The following is a 19,458-nucleotide window of genomic DNA, read 5'->3' as shown; positions in this document are numbered from 1 at the left end:
CATTCTATAATAATAATAATCTGAAACACAACCAAAACAAACAGCAAATTAGTCAAACAAATTTGTAGTCACAAGCTTGATGTAGTCATTGCGTGCTATGAATATGGGACTACATGTTTTACTTTTTACTACTTTAATGCATAAGTGAATTTGTCCCAATACTTTTGGTCCCCTAAAATGCGGGGACTATGTACAAAAAGACCTGCAATTTCTAAACTGTTCACCCCATATGGAAGAAAACACCCTCAAATTAAAGCTGCACTTTCACCTCGGTCATAGTATCATTTAAAAATGCAATGTGCCGGAGTACAGAGCCAAAACAACAACAAATGGGTCACTGTCCCAATACTTTTGGAGCTCATTGTATATAGAGGTCTAGAGATTGTTACCTCTGGGACATGATCTTGTAGGCATCGGGAAGGTAGCAGCGTGTATTTTCCATTTGCGCTGGGTCGGCGTCACAGATCTTGTCGTCGGTGCGGCCGTAGTTGGCACTCTCAATCATGATGACGTCGGTGCCCGGGCAGCGCAGCTCGATGGGGTAGCTCTCACACGACAGCTCCCTCCTCACCACCGCCATGGGGATGGGAGCTCGACTGAAGGCTGTGGGTACATAGACAGAAAATAACGTCAGCAAAACCTGCGTAACACTGGGTATTTTTACCATGTGGGAATTGAACCTGGGTCTCCCACTTGCCAACCTAATGGCTTAACCATTAGAGCAAGAGAAACAGAGCAAAAGATGAAGAGAAGGTGAGGATAGAGCAAAGGTCCAAGGTCAGACATTGGGACGAAGGGAGTGGGGCTGACAGGGCCTTTGTTGGGCGTGGGAGGCACAATAGCATGGCTGTAGGTGGTGTGGGAGAGGAATATGGAGAGATATGGTGAACGGTCAAGAGTTCAAAGCGAAGGAGTATGTGGGGAGCATGTTAGCTGTGTTCATGATGACAATCCTACCAGTAAGACCAATACAGAAAAAAAGAAACGAGAGAGAGAGAGAGAGAATGAAAAACATCCATCATCCGCAACTCAGGTGATCAATTAACGCATTAATCATGATGTCGTTATTCAATTAGAGCTGAGAGAGGTGGCCACGCCCACTTAACAGGGAAAGTTGACGATTGGGTCAAAGAGGGGTTAACTGCTAGCGCTCTGGCAGTATTGTCATTGTTTACCGCAGGCAGCCAAATGGCAGGAGACCAGGAGACCAGAGCCTGCGGTCTGTCATGCCGTTTCTGCTTTGCCTCTTGCCAGAGGAACAGAGGAAACTCCAGGGGTTTGGTGTTTACAGTGGGAATGAAAAAATGAGTGGGAAATGTAAACATTGGGCTGAGAGATCGCAGGGGACCGTGACAGTTTTGGATTTTCATAAACACCCCTTAACAGAAGTGTCTGTGTTACAGCGCCAACACTGGACAATGGGTACTGACTGCAAGCATTTATCATGGGCTGGAAGGGGGCTACACAGCCTGGAAGTGTGAGAGCCATTTACCTGTGTGTGTTTTGCCTGTGTGACTGTATGCCCTTGTGAAGTTCTCTCCCCCCTCCAGTAAATTCCACTACAATCTGAGCCGTTATGAACAATCTAAAAGTTTTCGTGGTACCACTTTCAACCCCCCCCCCATAACGACAACAGGCTTCTAGCAACTTAGGCACTTCCACTGATACAGAATGCATTCCAAATCGCACACTATTTCCTACATAGTGCACTACTATTGACAAGAGCCCATAGCGGTCTGGTCAAATGTAGTGAACTATGTAGGGAATAGGGTGCCATTTGGAATGTATTCTGTATCAGTGGAAGTGCCTAAGTTGCTAGAAGCCTGTTGTCGTTATGGGGGGGGGGTTGAAAGTGGTACCACGACAAGCCAGTTGTCATTATAACCGAAATCGGACGGTTTAAGGAATGAAACATATCAATTATCTCCTACTTAATGGAAGATTCTCTCTCTCTCTCTGAAAACAAGTGATCCGGATCTTATTACATTTCTACTTTTAATCAAGGGAGAGAAAAACAAAATTACTGATGGCTGATTGTCCTTTCTATTCCATGGTGCCCGCTTGTCAAACATTTGATTTGGCAGTGATATAAATACAATGAAATGTGTTGAAAATCTATGATGAGGTATACAACAATATTGAACAAGCTACATGAAAACTGTTGCATGAATCTACTGTAAGAAAAATCGGTGATAAACCAATTACTTTTAATAAGCTCGTTCAATTTCAATATTGTGCGGCTAATTCAATCTACAGTCGTGGCCAAAAGTTTTGAGAATGACACAAATATTAATTTCCACAAAGTTTGCTGCTTCAGTGTCTTTAGATATTTTTGGCAGGTGTTACTATGGAATACTGAAGTATAATTACAAGCATTTCATAAGTGTCAAAGGCTTTTATTGACAGTTACATGAAGTTGATGCAGAGTCAATATTTGCAGTGTTGACCCTACTTTTTCAAGCCCTCTGCAATCCGCCCTGGCATGCTGTCAATTAACTTCTGGGCCACATCCTGACTGATGGCAGAGCATTCTTGCATAATCAATGCTTGGATTTGGTCAGAATTTGTGGGTTTTTGTTTGTCCACCCGCCTCTTGAGGATTGACCACAAGTTCTCAATGGGATTAAGGTCTGGGGAGTTTCCTGGCCATGGACCCAACATATTGATGTTTTGTTCCCCGAGCCACTTATCACTTTTGCCTTATGGCAAGGTGCTCCATCATGCTGGAAAAGGCATTGTTCGTCACCAAACTGTTCCTGGATGGTTGGGAGAAGTTGCTCTCGGAGGATGTGTTGGTACCATTCTTTATTCGTGGCTGTGTTCTTAGGCAAAATTGTGAGTGAGCCCACTCCCTTGGCTGAGAAGCAACCCCACACATGAATGGTCTCAGGATGCTTTACTGTTGGCATGACACAAGACTGATGGTAGCGCTCACCTTGTCTTCTCCGGACAAGCTTTTATCCGGATGCCCTAAACAATCGGAAAGGGGATTCATCAGAGAAAATGACTTTACCCCAGTCCTCAGCAGTCCAATCGCTGTAACTTTTGCAGAATATCAGTCTGTCCCTGATGTTTTTCCTGGAGAGAAGTGGCTTCTTTGCTGCCCTTCTTGACAACAGGCCATCCTCCAAAGGTCTTCGCCTCACTGTGCATGCAGATGCACTCACACCTGCCTGCTGCCCTTCCTGAGCAAGCTCTGTACTGGTGGTGCCCCGATCCCACAGCTGAATCAACTTTAGGAGACGGTCCTGGCGCTTGCTGGACTTTCTTGGGCGCCCTGAAGCCTTCTTCACAACAATTGAACCGCTCTCCTTGAAGTTCTTGATGATTTGATAAATGGTTGATTTAGGTACAATCTTACTGGCAGCAATATCCTTTCCTGTGAAGCCCTTCTTGTGCAAAGCAATGATGGGGGCACGTGTCTCCTTGCAGGTAACCATGATTGACAGAGGAAGAACAATGATTGCAAGCACCACCCTCCTTTTGAAGCTTCCAGTCTGTTATTCGAACTCAATCAGCATGACAGACTGATCTCCAGCCTTATCCTCGTCAACACTCACACCTGTGTTAACGAGAGAATCACTGACATGATGTCAGCTGGTCCTTTTGTGGCAGGGCTGAAATGCAGTGGTAATGTTTTGGGGGGATTCAGTTCATTTGCATGGCAATGAATTGCAATTCATCTGATCACTCTTCATAACATTCTGGAGTATATGCAAATTGCCATCATACAAACTGAGGCAGACTTTGTGAAAATGTATATTTGTGTAACTCTCAAAACTTGGCCACGACTGTACACTGAAAAAATATATAAACGCATCATGTAAAGTGTTCGTCCCACGTTTCATGAGATGGAATAAAAGATCCCAGAAATGTTCCATAAGCACAAAAAGCTTATTTTTCTCAGATTTTGTGCACATTTATTTTTTACATTCCTGTTAGTGAGCATTTCTCCTTTGCCAAGATAATCCATCCACCTGACATGTGTGGCATATCAACAAGCTGATTTAACAGCATGATCATTACACAGGTGCACCTTGTGCTGGGGACAATAAAAGGCCACTCTGAAATGTGCCGTTTTGTCACAACACAATGGCACAGATGTCTCAAGTTGAGGGAGCATGCAATTGGCATGCAGGAATGTCCACCAGAGCTGTTGCCAGAGAAGTGAATGTTCATTTCTCTACCATAAACTGACTCCAACATCATTTTAGAGAATTTAGCAGTACGTCCAACTGGCCTCACAACCGCAGACCACGGTTATGGTGTTGTGTGGGCGAGCGGTTTGCTGATGCCAACGTTGTGAACAGAGTGACCCATGGTGGCTGTAGGGTTATGGTATGGGCAGACATAAACAACGGATAATGAAGACAATTACATTTTATCAATGACAATTTGAAGGAACAGAAATACTCTGATGAGATCCTGAAGCCCATTGTGAGGCCCATTTTTAAAAGATATCTGTCACTAAGAGATGCATATCTGTATTCCCAGTTATGTGAAATCCATAGATTAGGGCCTAATTTTATTTATTTAAATTGACTGATTTCCTCATATGAACTGTAACTCAGTAAAATTATTAAAATTGTTGCATGTTGCATTTACATTTTGTCAGTATAAAATACTTGTAGCAAGCACCACAATGCAATAAGCATAATTTATATGGAGAGGATGATGCCATCCATATAGTAAAACAATAAATACAGCAAAATGTGGCCCAAAATCCAGATGGCTATGTTCTTACAGTTCTATCCAAAGGCACATGCATAGCCCATTACATGGGATGGTTACCATAGAAACGTTGCACTGAGAATTGCAAAATACTTACCACCCCCTTATGATAAAGTACCAAACTGAATTTAAAAAGCCATTTTGTCTCAGCGATCCCTGAAATCAATAAATGATTTCATTTTTCTCTCATTTATTCTACATTCTGTTTCATATTATTCTCTTGCTATGGAGTAGCTCATTCTCAAACGCGACGCCACATCAATTTATAAGCAGATTTGAGTTCTATTGAACTGTGCTTTGCTGAATAGCTCGCCTAAACATGAGTTTGCTCTCTGAGTATTATTGATCTATTTCAATTCACTGGGCAGTGGGCAAAGTGCCGTAGTTATTCTATAAGGCAAGAGGATCAAATTCATTTTTGTGCCATTTTAAGCAACACAGTGTGCCATCCTAGGTTGTTTGAAATCACAGCATAGTAGGATATTAACGTTTTTCACAAGTTATGGTATTAACATGTGCATCACTGGTAACACTTCTATATATGGTGTGTACACACACACACACACACACACTACTGTAATGAGTCTCAAACTTCAAACGTCATGACCTACAGTACCAGTCAAAAGTTTGGACACGCCTACTCATTCCAGGGTTTTTCTTTATTTTTACTATTTTCTAGATTGTAGAAGTGAAGACATCAAAACTATAAAATAATACATATGGATTTATGTAGTAACCAAAAGAGTGTGAAACAAATCAAAATATATTTTATATTTGAGATTCTTCAAAGTAGCCACCCTTTGCCTTGATGACAGCTTTGAAAAACCCATGAATGAGTAAGTGTGTCCAAACTTGACTGGTACTGTACGCAGCTTCAAACGTAGGCCAGGTTAAATTGGCAACAGACATATTACATCTAAGGTATGTTAGACCAATTGAGAGAAATTAACTGTATAAGGGTTCCCATGTAATTCTCAAAGATGGGCGTCGAAACTAGCATAGCTAACTATAGCCTATGCTATCTATGGTATGCAAACTATGCTATGCTAACTCAACGTGAAAGGATGCAAAGGCACCAGCAAACATTTGAAAGTCTCCTCTGATTATTTTGATTGAATTATTTGGTTTGAATAGGTCTGAAAAAGAAGTTGGGATATTTATTTTTGCACACTGTTCAACCGGGGTGAAAGTAGATAAAATTTCTTCCCGGTATGGGACCTCACATTTTTTAAATAATTCTAATCATAGAATTACATATAGAATCCCAATTCATTTTGATGTCTTCATCTGATTGTCAAACAATCACGTCAAAAGGCTACCTACGCATGTTCATCCACTCTAAAATAATTCCCACATCCATATAGTGCACTACACCCACCATTTGAGAAATGGAAATCTCTTACAAAGCACCAAAAAGTGTAATGAATGACATTCGGTAATTGTGAAATAGGCCTGCACTTGAAACCTGAATTGATGCATCCACTGCTGTCCTCGCGTCTCAGTCTTGGCAAAATGTCACTGTTATTGTCGTACCTCACCACATTTTGGAGCGTACTTCCACATGTTTTTAAGTCCATTTGCTAATGTTTTATGACACTGACATGGAGGTCATGATAAATAATAGTGTAATGGCTTACAGTTTTCTTGGCATCTTTGTTTTAATTATTGTGATAGGCTTATGTTTTACCAATACAGCATACCACCACCTCTCCTCCCCGGCTCATTTTCACCGCTGCTTTAGAATAAATCAGATGTACTACCCTGACTGGACATTGACAACTGATTGGGCTATTAGCATGACCTCAACATCCCTTGAGGGTCTTAAAAAGGGACTCTCACTATAACCTGAAGCCAAGGCTCATATTTTCAGTTCAAGTTCTCAGAATGTTAGTCAAGCTATATCTTCCTCCCAAATATTAAAACAAGGAAACAAATGAATAAAAAGCAATTCAGGAGCCAGATTCCCTAATCGACTAATGTAAGCAAGTAACCAAATGCCCAAAATAGGCTTGAATTACCAGAGTAGTCAACAATTCTATGTAATTACATTTGTACCCAGAAGTGGCGATGGATAGGGCTCAGATTCCCTATCTACCAACACCAGCATCCTGCCTGTGTGCCCGTATCACCATCTAAGGCCAGACACCCACCTATAGCTAAAAAGCAAGATGGAGTCTCATTGAAAGTCCTTACTGATATCTAAGCTCTCAGTTCTATTCTGTTCCACTTTCTCTGTCTGTAATCCTTGAGGAATATTCTTCTGTAGTTTTATTCCTGCTCCGGAGAATTTCCCAGGATAAGTCTCTTGACGAGCGCCCTGCTGAAAGCACAGAATTGTGGGAGAACTCGCTTGATAAAACTTTGAAGTCAAATCACCTTTTAGGCTAAAGTGAAGAATGATATCTTTACTTCAACTTTTCTTCAACTTGTCTAAAAGTGTTAATTCACACAGTGAATCTACAAAGAGCGAGTCATTTCTACAGACATGACACAATTCACAAATTAATATTTAAAAATGCAATTACTCACCAAAAAGGGAATTCTAAAAGGTCATAGGAAATAATGGTTGAGAGGAAAATGTCGCTCTTGCCAAGGTTTCTAATCACTCGGAGAGGCAGCAAATTGAAAACCAAAAGATGAGTTTGATTGCGGGTCTTGAATGCGTATTTCCTTAAGTAATGGGGGTAAATTGCATGTCCTCAAGAGGGCTTGCATGTAGAGCGGCACTGAGGCCCTGGGGTCATTGAAGAACAGCCCAGACCCTCTTACCTCCTTCCTGAGACACCGGGCACTTTGGGTCAGACAGAGCTAACTAGCAATGACATTTAAAAGTCCTAATTAATACCAAAACAGGCCCTCGGGGTAGGCATTTCAGTTAATCTCCCAAGAAACAGAAAAAATGTCAGATTGAAGGGGGGCCAACGACTGCAGACATTATGATTAGAGAGCTTGTTTGTGTAAATGGCTGTCATAATGGAGATAAACACATGTCTGGTACGATTCGAAGGGTCCCTATACTGACTTGTGCAATTATTCAACTTTTCCTCAACCAGTCTCCGACAGCATCAGCTCCAACACAGGCAGTGATGATTTGCGATAAACCTGCCATCTCAAATTAAGCCCGGATTGGGAAATACGCCAAATAAAAACTTCAGTATGAAAAGTTTAGCAAATATTATGAAGAGGTAGAGTATTTCGTCCCAGGAGGCAGCTCGTTTCCGGCTGCAAACTACACATACCAAAACAGAGGGCGGACAATTCAAATGAGCTCTTATTGAAATGCATTAATGATGGATAGAGAGATGGAGGGAGGGATGGAGGGAGGGATGGAGGGAGGGATGGGCTGATTCAACACAAACGTCTGTCTCTCTTCCCCACGTAGCTGAATCTGCTCGGCCCACAAAACGGGTGATTAATTAGCGCATGAATCATAATGTCGTTATTCGATTAGAGCAGAGGGAGGCAGCCACACCCACTTGCGCTTTATGGTGAAGGAGATTGTGTCACCTGTGGCAAGCCGAGACGGTTTGAGGAAATGGAGGGTAGACCTACTTTAAAAATTGCTCTTAACGGTAACCATTTTTCCATAAAGAACAAAGAATTGTTCATTTTTAAGTGAGAAACTAGCATAATGAGTAAATTAAGTTGAGATATATCCCCAGGCAATCCAAATCCAAGGGTCTCTACTCAATCGAAAAGGATAAGGAGACTATCATAAGACAAGACAATGTGTAAGCTGTGCTTTTGAATGAATGTAGTCAATAAAAAATGTGACTCGGACATGTAGACATTAATCAAACACACGTTGCAATGCAGAAAAATTGCATTGTTTAAAAAAATTAATGTTTTCTCCATAGAACCCTTGATGTGTCTGAAAAAGAAAAGGCATGAAATGCCTGTCATGGAAGACTGCACACCCAATGAAACACAGAGAGCTATCCAGTTACAGGTGTTCTTCCGTGGATCCTAGATTGACAGGCCCTTCAAAATCACACCAATTGTTGACTTTTGGCGCCTCAACCGGCACTGTGGTTTTAGTGTAATTAGCAATTAGCATGAGTCAGTCTAATGGGGAGAAAGCATGGTCTGAAGACACTTTCTGCTTGCCAGTGGAAACAGGCCATTTGTTTTGTTCCCACTCCTCTTCATCGACACACGTCTTCCAACGCCTGGCAACACACCAAGCTCGCCAGTATAGGGGAGGCGAGTTACGCTTGACAGAGCTAGTGACAAACTAACACACGTGCCTCACCTGTCAATCTAGCAGTCAGCCATGCCGAGGGAGGAAATTAGCTCTATTTACGTCAGTGAATTACTGAATTAGTCCCAAGGTGAGATACAGAGGCTACATCAACTGCCTGAGAAACACCTTAACCTCACTAGACCGCTAGTTCTTGCCTGAAACTTGTAATGTTTGATGCTTGCTGTTAATGGGGGCGGGAGGGGGGCAGATACTGTCTAATGGAGCTATATTTCTATATTTACTGTGACAAAAATCGACGTTTTTGTCCGTTCCATTTTGAAAAAGGGAGTCCCTACGCTGATTGCTATAAGCATGTGTGGTTTTAAAGGTGGGCTGGTGAAGTGGATGCTAAACGTGAGGCTAAATGGGCCATTCAGTTTTTTACTTCAAATTAATCATCCCATTTCACATACAGTACCAGTCAAAAGGTTGGACACCTACTCATTCAAGGGTTTTTCTTTATTAGTACAATTTTCTACATTGTAGAATAATAGTGAAGACGTCAAAACAATGAAATAACACATATGGAATCATGTAGGAATATATTTGAGATTTGAGATTCTTCAAAGTAGCCACCCTTTGCCTTGATGACAGCTTTGCACACTCTTGGCATTCTCTCAACCAGCTTCACTTGGAATGCTTTTCCAACAGTCTTGAAAGAGTTCCCACATATGCTGAGCACTTGTTGGCTGCTTTTTCTTCACTCAGTTGTCCAACTCATTCCAAACCATCTCAATTGGGTTGAAGTCGGGTGATTGTGGAGGCCAGGTCATCTGATGCAACACTCCATCACTCTCCTTCTTGGTCAAATAGCCCTTACACATCCTGTAGGTGTGTTGGGTCATTGTCCTGTTGAAAAACAAATGATAGTACCACTAAGTACCACCAGATAGGATGGAGTATCGTCACAGAATGCTGTGGTAGCCATGCTGGTTAAGTATGCCTTGAATTCTAAATAAATCACCAACAGTGTCAAGAGCAAAGCTCCACCACACCATCACAGCTCCTCCTCCATGCTTCACGGTGGGAACCACACATGTGGAGATCATCCGTTCACCTAGTCTGCGTCACAAAGACACGGCGGTTGGAACCAAATATCTCAAATTTGGACTCATTGGACCAAAGGACAGATTTCCACCAGACTAATGTCCATTGCTCATGTTTCTTGGCCCAAGTAAGTCTCTTCTTCTTATTGGTATCCTTTAGTAGTGGTTTCTTTGCAGCAATTCGACCTCGAAGGCCTGATTCACGCAGTCTCCACTGAACAGTTGATGTTGAGATGTGTCTGTTACTTGAACTCTGTGAAGCATTTATTTGGGCTGCAATTTCTGAGGCTGGTAACTCTAATGAACTTATCCTCTGCAGCAGAGGTAACTCTGGGTCTTCCTTTCCTATGGCGGTCCTCATGAGAGCCAGTTTCATCATAGCACTTGATGGTTTTTGCAACTGAAATGTTCCACATTGACTGACCTTCATGTATTAAATGAATGATGGACTCTCGTTTCTCTTTGCTTATTTGAGCTGTTCTCTTCTCTATACCACCAGTACCATGTCACAGCACAACTGATTGGCTCAAACGCATTAGAATTAACCTTTAACGCACACCTGTTAATTGAAATGCATTCCAGGTGACTACTTCATGGAGCTGGTTGAGAGAATGTTAAGAGTGTGCAAAGCTGTCATCAAGGCAAAGGGTGGCTACTTTGAAGAACCTCAAATAAAATATATTTTGATTTTTTTTTGTTACTTTTTTGGTTACTACATGATTCCATATGTGTTACTTCATAGTTTTGATGTCTTCACTATTATTCTACAATGTAGAAAATAGTAAAAACAAAGTAAAACCATGGAATGAGTAGGTGTGTCCTAACTTTTGACTGGTAATGTATGTACTGTAGACACTGGTAGAGTGGTGGCCTGCCCATTATGGCATTAGCGGCGGCACCCCACCTGTGATTCTTTTTTGGCCAATCACCAGCCACCACTGCGCTGGTACAGATGCTGTAGATGATGAATATGAGGCTAGACAGCAGTGAATTGCCACTTTAAATGAATGCCTTAATTTAATTTAATTAAACACTATTAAGTGCTGAGCTGTAGCAGACCTAAAAATAAGCAGATGACAAAAGGAGGATGATGCTCTTCCGGGTGTTCAGAGATTGATACTCCACTTCAAAAAGCAAATTATAGTTAACTATGTGGAGGTCAATTTCTCTTCAGCTCAAGGAATTTCTGGGATAATTTAGAGTGCAGTTCAATGACTTCATTATTCTCGTTGAATATACACGAGTTGAAGTCCATTTGACAAATTTCTTGTCGAACTGAAAAAGGGCCCCATCACTAATACATTGAAACAAACACTTTATGAACATTTTAATATCCCAAAATATTGACGACTGGGAAAAAAATATTCCCATTTCTATTCTCTACATGTAAAATAAGTTGAATACAGACTTTGTCAGTCCCGGTTCTCTTCCAAGGATGGAGGGCAGCCTAGGGAGTTGGCGGCTGCTGCTATAGTGGCGGCTCGCAAGAGAGAAAGAGCGAGAGAGCGAGCACGCCTGAGAGTGAGCACATGAGAGCGAGAGAAAGTTGGGCTTTGTTCTGCTACCCGCCACATTGACATTGTTTGTCTATTTCTTCTCCTGTCATCTCCCCCATCTTCCCCTGGCTGCAACCATCCCCTCAGGCTTCTGTGTCGCTCTGGGGACATTATGGGTCAAAACTAACACCACCTCGTTCCCCTCAAACCACCCAGACACTAATTGACACAGACACACACACAGTAACACAAACACACAGGCCTCTACGGAGTTGGCATAACTCAACTTGCCCTGGCCGCGACAAAGTTTAATTGAGGTCAAAAAAAATAAACAAAAAAGATGCTTTCCTTGCGTGAGGGGGAGAAGAACCTGCCTTTCTCACATGGACCGTTGCCGCAGTGCAGACATCGGCAGGTTAGAGTGGGTAGAGCGTTGGGCCAGTAAACAAAAGGTAACTTTTTTGAATCTCTGAGACGACAAGGTGAATACTTTTTTTCTATCCTCTGCCGATGTGCTCTAGAGCAAGGCACTTAACCCTAATTGCTCCATGGTCGCCGTTGATAACAACAGACCCTGGTCATGTCCCCATTCTCCGAGAAGGTTCTCAGGGGGAGTTGGAATATGCAAATTTCCAATTCATATGCGAACACATTTCCAATTCACACATGCGTATTAACACACGCTTGTATATGTGTGAAATAGGACAAATATACGCACCCACCAAATTATTATTATCGAAAAGCAACACCTCTACAGCACACAGGAACTACATGGAACTACATTTAGCCATGTGAAATGAGACAGCAAGACTCACCACACAGTGTCTTAACGCAAGACTCACCACACAGTGTCTTACAGCAAGACTCACCACACAGTGTCTTAACTTAGCGCTAGGGGTCAGATTTTTTTATTTTTTTTCAAATACTGTACCCAACGTAAACAGAAGTTTTCTCTGGCCCAGATCGTAGAATATGCATATCATTTACAGATTAGGATAGAAAACACTCCAAAGTTTCCAAAACTGTGAAAATATTGTCTGTGAGAAAAAATAATATTTATTCTGCAAGCGAAATCCTGAGAAAAATTAACCCGGAAGTGATATTTAAAAAAAATTATCTTTGTTTCCTTTCCCCTCTAACCTCCATTTAAAGGGGTATCAACCAGATTTTTTCCCCAATGGCTTCCTCAGGCTGTGACCAGGCTTTAGACATAGTTTCAGGCTTTTATTTTGAAAAATGAACAAGATTTTTCAGAAGTAGTCAGGTGTACTCTGAATATTTCCTGCGCGCCAGAGGGGAGCTCTCCATTTTCCTTTTGTCTCTTAATGAATAGGTTATGCTCCAGTTGAAATATAATCGATTATGTTTGTTAAAGACAACCTGAGGTTTGATTATAAAAAACATTTGGAATGTTTCTACGACCATTTCGGATACTTTTGGGGATTTGTCGAACGGAACACGGCTTTTGTTTTCTCAAAATATTGCGCAAACCAAATGGCGGTGTTTTGTGATAAAATAAATATTTATCTAACAAAAAGAACATTTGTTGTGTAACTGGGAGTCTCGTGAGTGGAAACACCCGAAGATTATCAAAGGTAAGTGATTAATTTAATTGCTTTTCTTACTTTCGTGACCAAGCTAGTCAAGCTAATATAAGGCTAAACTGTTATAGCATTGAAAGCTACACTCACAAAAGCTTGGATTTCTTTCGCTGTAAACTATATTTTCAAAATCTGACACGATAGGTGGATTAACAACAAGCTAAGCTGTGTTCTGGTATATTTCACTTGTGATTGCATGATTATAAATATTTTTAGGAATATTTTTGAATTTGGCGCCCTGCAATTCAGAGGTTGTTTAGGAAAGTGAACCCGTATTCGGTATCCGTAGATCAGAGAAGTTAACGCAAGACTCACCACACAGTGTCTTAACGCAAGACTCACCACACAGTGTCTTAACGCAAGACTCACCACACAGTGTCTTAACGCAAGACTCACCACACAGTGTCTTAACGCAAGACTCACTACACAGTGTCTTAACGCAAGACTCACCACACAGTGTCTAATTTTTTCTCCTGCTATTTAAGACTTTAGATTTTCAGATTAGAAAGCTATGTTGTCTGTATCCATCTACTGTGAAAGTTCCATGACCGAATGACTAAGGGAAGACACTCTAAATACCATTCAGCCTGACCTTAGACCACAATTCAGGCCTTAGGCCTATCCTAACCCTGAAAAGTTTTGGGAGTATATTTTCCTGAGTTTTTCCTATGACAAAGCGTTCACGAAAATCCACTGTATGTTGTAGTGAATAGGAAAATCCTGCAATGTTCCAGTCTGAAAGGCATCCAAGCCTCAAGTTAATTGCATCAACTGTGCTTTTGTGAGCATAGACAGCGTAAACAAAGTATAATGCACGCCAATACTGACAATCACCATGGATAATAGTCTCTTTAGCCACAATATGATGTGGATTGCCATTGCAGTGTATTCGAGACAACACTGGTGTGTGAGGATCCCATCGGGTCATGTTTGTCAATGGAAACCACGACCTCATAAACTGACAGTGGAAAGCACTTAATCTGTTCTGACCTCAATCAGTCGACACTGAGAATAAACTACCCTACGCTCGCTCACACTGACTACATCCCAAATGGCGCCCTATTAATATGTAGTGCCCATAGGGCTCTGGTCAAAAGTAGTGCACTATATAGGGAATAGGGTGTAATTTAGGATGCATCCTCTTTCACTCTCCCTCACACGGATTGTATATTCAACAGCAGCAGCCATGGAGAAGACATGGATGGGGAGAAAGGAGTACTTTTCAGCAGCAAAAGGAATAATAACGGATAATGCATTTGACACAAAGCCCATATTGGCTCGTGATGAGAAACTCGTTGTGTTTGTTATGAACTTGAAGACACAGTATGTGTATGAGAAATGTGGCAATATCTTTGTTTTCGAGTTTGAGGGTACGCTAAGTAAGAAAAAGAGGAATCTTTAAATTTTGGCTTGCTCTGCTGCTTATAGAGTGAAAAGTCACAGAGGCAACAAAGCTAAGTTCACAACTGATGTATCCTCATAGAAACTCATTTGACTTCAGATTCAGCAGGCTTCTTCCCGTGTGATATAAACATACTTTATTGGAGCTTCCTGCAAATAACGTACAGTAGCCTCCATGATAAGCTTAGGTCATTTATGTATTCCAAATTCTTCCTGTCTAACGCGATTTTTGCTGCAGTTTAATAGCTGAGGGGTAAAAAGCATGAATTAATACCAATTATGGCTCCAAGTAGTTATGTTTACTTGCATAATGAAAAACACAAATTATTCAAATGCGTAAATTAAAATGGGATTTCATGCATATGCATATATCCTAATTTACTAACTAAGGCACATAGCAACATTTATATCATATCTAAATAGGTAACTGTATCAGATGCAACTGGGTTAGCAAACTGCTGAACTATTAAGAGATTGAGAGTACGCAATGATACACAATAATGTATTGTGTGACGAAATGGGTCCTACAGAAGCAAAACATTAAGAGACAGTTCGAAATTTACTGGGGTGGTCCAAAATAGGTTGTCTAACAAAACATTTTTGTTTTGGGGAGGTTTGTGTGATTTTTTAATTGGGCGAAGTAAATTTTTTCCTTGGTTTACATTCTACAGGTTTTACTATATCATTTATTTCATATAGCCGCATTTCCTCATCTGCTTGCATGCTCCTCCCCTATCAGGTGTTTTGGTACTTCCCTTATGCACAATTTTTTTCTGCCCACTTATTTTCTGCCCACTTACTATACAGTCAACTCTATCCTGCCCTCTATCAACAGTGGCAATAGCGGAAGGTGGATCGTTTGTCCAGATCTGCAATAGGTTAACTAGCAATCATACCATACATAAAATAATTAGAATCTGCACTAATTGTCTATATAAATCCACAAGAACATGGAATAGCTGATAGGCAGCGGAGGCCAGGTGCGTCATTGCGCATGAAATAACAGTCAAGGCATGAGACGCAGCTCAAAAAGTTCCCCTATCGATGTTGTTTAAGCCATAGACATTTTATTTACTATATATCGGATGCCCCTATTCCCATCTCAAAATAGTCAAAACATTTATAAAATAGTGATTAATGTAAAACTATTATATTTAATCTATTTTTTTGAACCAATTGAATGATGTGTTTCGCCATTGTAATGTAGTAGTTGGGGTTCAGTTAAAGCTCTGTGAATGAAATTATGGGAATCAAAATAATCATTTCTGAATCGCAAAAAGTAAAAAGATGTATTTTTGCTGTAGACTTCCTTTTGAATTGTGTTGGTACAAAACTCATTTTATGTATACTTTGAGTTGATTTGGATATTCAATTTATGGGACATTGCAACTCAATAGATGCTAGTAGTCAGCCTGAAGTAAACACTTCTAAAAGGTCATAAATATAGCCAATCGGTGCTATAAAATCCACGATGCGTGCTGAAACAATCATTCAACATTTTTCCCCAAAAACCTTCCCAATTAAATGTTGACTTCAAAGTAGGCCTATCTGGCAGAATGATTTTATGATGATTTATCAACTGGGTGCACATTTGTTTTGAATACTCTGCCATCACATGTGCAGTACAGAAACATCGCTACCCTAACACAAATGTACTGTGACTAAATCTCGGCTGGGACATGCTTTCAAATGGTGCTCTCCAACACCTGACACAAATAGTGGATTAGGGTGATACCCTGACTGGGTCTCAAGCACTGGTCCCTGTGACTGTCATTACAAAACCATTATACGATCACAATCCTTGCTACATTATACATGATACAATTCCTACCAAGTGGGTTAACCCTATTGGCACAATGCATAAGGTATCATCTGCCTTTCACGCCAGTGACCCGGTTTCACTTCCTTGTCCTGCCGTTTGCTACACTGGTGTCAGAAGTGGGATGGCGGCCGTGCAGCCATCAGAACGCATGGCTCGGACATGCTAGGGGGCTGATTAGTCGAAGGAGGGGTCTGTGTAGTAAACCGTGCTATATGAACCACGTTACAATTCCCAGCAAGTAGATTAACCCTATTGACACGAAGCGTAGCGTGTTTTCTTTCACTCCAGCAATCCAAGTTGTATTCCCTGCGCCACAGTTTGCTACAATACCAAAAAGCTAAAATCTCTCAGTGAGGTCACTAGGTGTTGTACAAAAGGTTGTTTAGTATTATTACAACAGGTATAACTTATATTAAATAAAAAAAGTGATTTGTTTTTGGTTTCGCCTTACTTAAAAAAAATTGTATCCATTATATAGCTCATTAAATATGTACGGCCATAAAGTCAATAAAATGATCCTACCTAGACTAGCCTACACCACCACAATGCAATGAAAATGTGAATTATTGTGAGTACAATTATTGTACAAGGCTGTAAACTGCAGTTTTGCACAATTTCATTTGAATGATGGTGCAAAAGCCCTGTTATTTGAATGTTTTATTCTATTCCTTTCATTTGGATCAGTTGTGAGTCTACTCGACAGATTAGAAAGTCGACAAAGTCACAGTGCAGGACTGTCTGGCTGTATTTTTACTTCTGATACTGATGTGCTGCTGTCTGTTGCCGATCATCATTCTCCCATGTCGTCCTATATAGTGTAGCCACATAGGCCTATGCTCCCAGCCGGCCCAGTTATTCAGAAAAGCTTAACACACGTTCTGACTCCTTTCCAATCCGAGTGGTTGTTCCTCGACCTAGAACCTAACACTTGAATATCGCCGAAATATTTGTCATTTCACTTTTAATATGTATTACCTTGTGTGGCATAAACACAACCACTCAGATTTTAGTCTGATTAGGCTACTTCAAAGGTCTCCTGTAGGCTACCTGCACACATTCGAAAGAGATATCGAAGAGAGATATCCGACACAAAAAAACTAAACCGCCAATGACATTCGGAGATTGTCAAGGCAATCCTTCGACAAGGAGTAGGAATGGATTTATTTTCTGTTTGTTGAGATAGACATACTCCAGTTGATTGTGGTGTTGAAAATGTAAACCACGATGAAGCGCTCGAAGTCATCGGTATGCAGTTATGCCTGGACTATTGGTTATGTGTAGTGCTTTGGCACAGATACTCTTTGGTGGAAAATTGTTGCATATATTTTATATAAATTATAAATATAGCATAAAAATGTTTTACATTTTATTTCCCCCAAGCTGATCATTGTCTAAAGGCGGCTCTGGTCTTAGTGTAACGACACAAGCAGGGAGAGTGAGCTCGTCCGTGGTGGTCGGCTAATCCTCAACCTTCTGTTCCAGAGCACTGCTTGGACTGCCACAAAAGCTTGCTGAAGTGGTCAAATCAATATCCATGTTTATAAACACAGGGTTGGTCCAGTTATTGTTATTTGTGGTGGCAATCATTATTTTGTAGTTAATTCTATGAGGGGGGGGGCGCATTTTTTTTTACAGTACAAGGGGAGGGTCATGTGAAAATATTTTGGGGAGGGGGGTGCATTTTTTTTAAAGCCTGGGTGTTGTAGTAATGGGGGTAGGATGGGATACCCGTATACTACATGGAAGATGCTAGCGTAGCTTTCATACAGTAGGCTATGTGCAGAGTGGCACCATTCATTGTCTCCCTCCCTCCCTTCCATCTATCCCTCCAGGTCAATGAATGACCATGGAGGGGGGTTGAGGACACACCTCCTCCCCCCAAGGGAGGCTTTCTAGGACATTCCCCCAAACATACATGCATGGTGGCCCCATTTAGCCTAGATTTACAGAAGGTCTTCATACGTCCGTCTATATCCAGGACGATGAGGGCAGTGCTAATCTAGAGTCTCTCTAGGTTACTGTAGTCTACAATGGTGCTAGCTAGCTAGCATAGGATAGTGTAGCTACAGCATGTGTAGCGTAACATCTAAAACACATGTGCTGGGTGACAAAAAGCTCATGTTCTGTCGGTGCGCCGAGAGATCACAGCAGCGCGTGCAGTTAATTGAATCGCATGGCGGAGCCTTCTGCAAGATTATTATTAACAAGAACCTGCCAGTCATACAGCAACACGCTAAAGGAGAGAAAGATGGAAGATAAAAAGAGGTGAGGAGAGTTGAAAAAGATGATAGGAGAGAAAAAGGAGGAGAGGAGGGGGTGGCGGAGGCGACAACTCGTCGATACCTAGCTCTTCGACCGCCCACAGAGAGCAGGTCATCTTATTGAGCGTGCATGCCACGGTGCACGCAAATGGTGTGGCATTGCTTCCATCAACCTGGGTTGCTACGCTACATCTGCAATAGCAACAGCACTCAGTGAACCCTCTTTGATTCTTTTTGGCTTCCCATGTTTAAAATGAAAGCTAAAATCACACACACAAAGCTATTATGTGAAGACAAGAGGCGGGACTTTGAATATGCATGGAAAGGGATGTCGCCCTCCACGTGTGTTAATAAATGAACTGCAACGTAAAATGGGAAGACGTGTCAAAAGTTCGGAATTTTGGTCGACCGTCAGACGTACACAGTACTGTGGGCATGCAGTTCACTTGAGAAGGATGAACATGAGGAGAAAACGTTTCACGCTCACACAAAATGGTGTACCTATGGCTCTGGGTACAATACTTGAACCTAAATATGCATATAACATTGTAAAGAAAAACACGGTAATGAGAATCAATAAGAAAAGCAGCACTAACCCACTAAAAATGTCTACACACTTAATATGAGCCCTTACTCAACAATGAGCAGAGTACACACAGTCTACAGCATGTCCCTTCCAGAGGGCCTATAGAGACATCTCGTGCCAAAACGCTTGATGCTGCACTGCAGAGTGACATCCTTCTCTACCGTTTCCACTGCTCTCTCCAGCCCATGTCACGAAGCAGAAAGGACTGCATTATTGCAGTGAAAAAGGATCCCCTTCAAGTCCCCTATGCCACTGAACAAGGGCCAGTGAT

At 41.4% G+C, this 19,458-nt stretch overlaps 1 protein-coding gene across 1 annotated transcript in view; it reads right to left on the bottom strand.

Annotated features, from left to right (window-relative positions):
* Positions 1-385: 385 nt before the first annotated feature.
* LOC120030560 (adhesion G protein-coupled receptor L3-like) overlaps positions 386-19,458 on the bottom strand; it is an 86,358-nt gene continuing 67,285 nt past the window's right edge. The window contains exon 3 of the mRNA XM_038975977.1: positions 386-603. Coding sequence (XP_038831905.1) covers positions 386-603 — 218 coding nt within the window. The remainder of the gene's footprint in view (positions 604-19,458) is intronic.

The sequence above is a fragment of the Salvelinus namaycush genome, chromosome 36, assembly GCF_016432855.1.
Source record: "Salvelinus namaycush isolate Seneca chromosome 36, SaNama_1.0, whole genome shotgun sequence".
Taxonomy (NCBI): Eukaryota; Metazoa; Chordata; class Actinopteri; order Salmoniformes; family Salmonidae; genus Salvelinus; species Salvelinus namaycush.
Note: the sequence above shows the minus strand (reverse complement) of the source record. Positions and strands in the feature narration are given on the sequence as shown.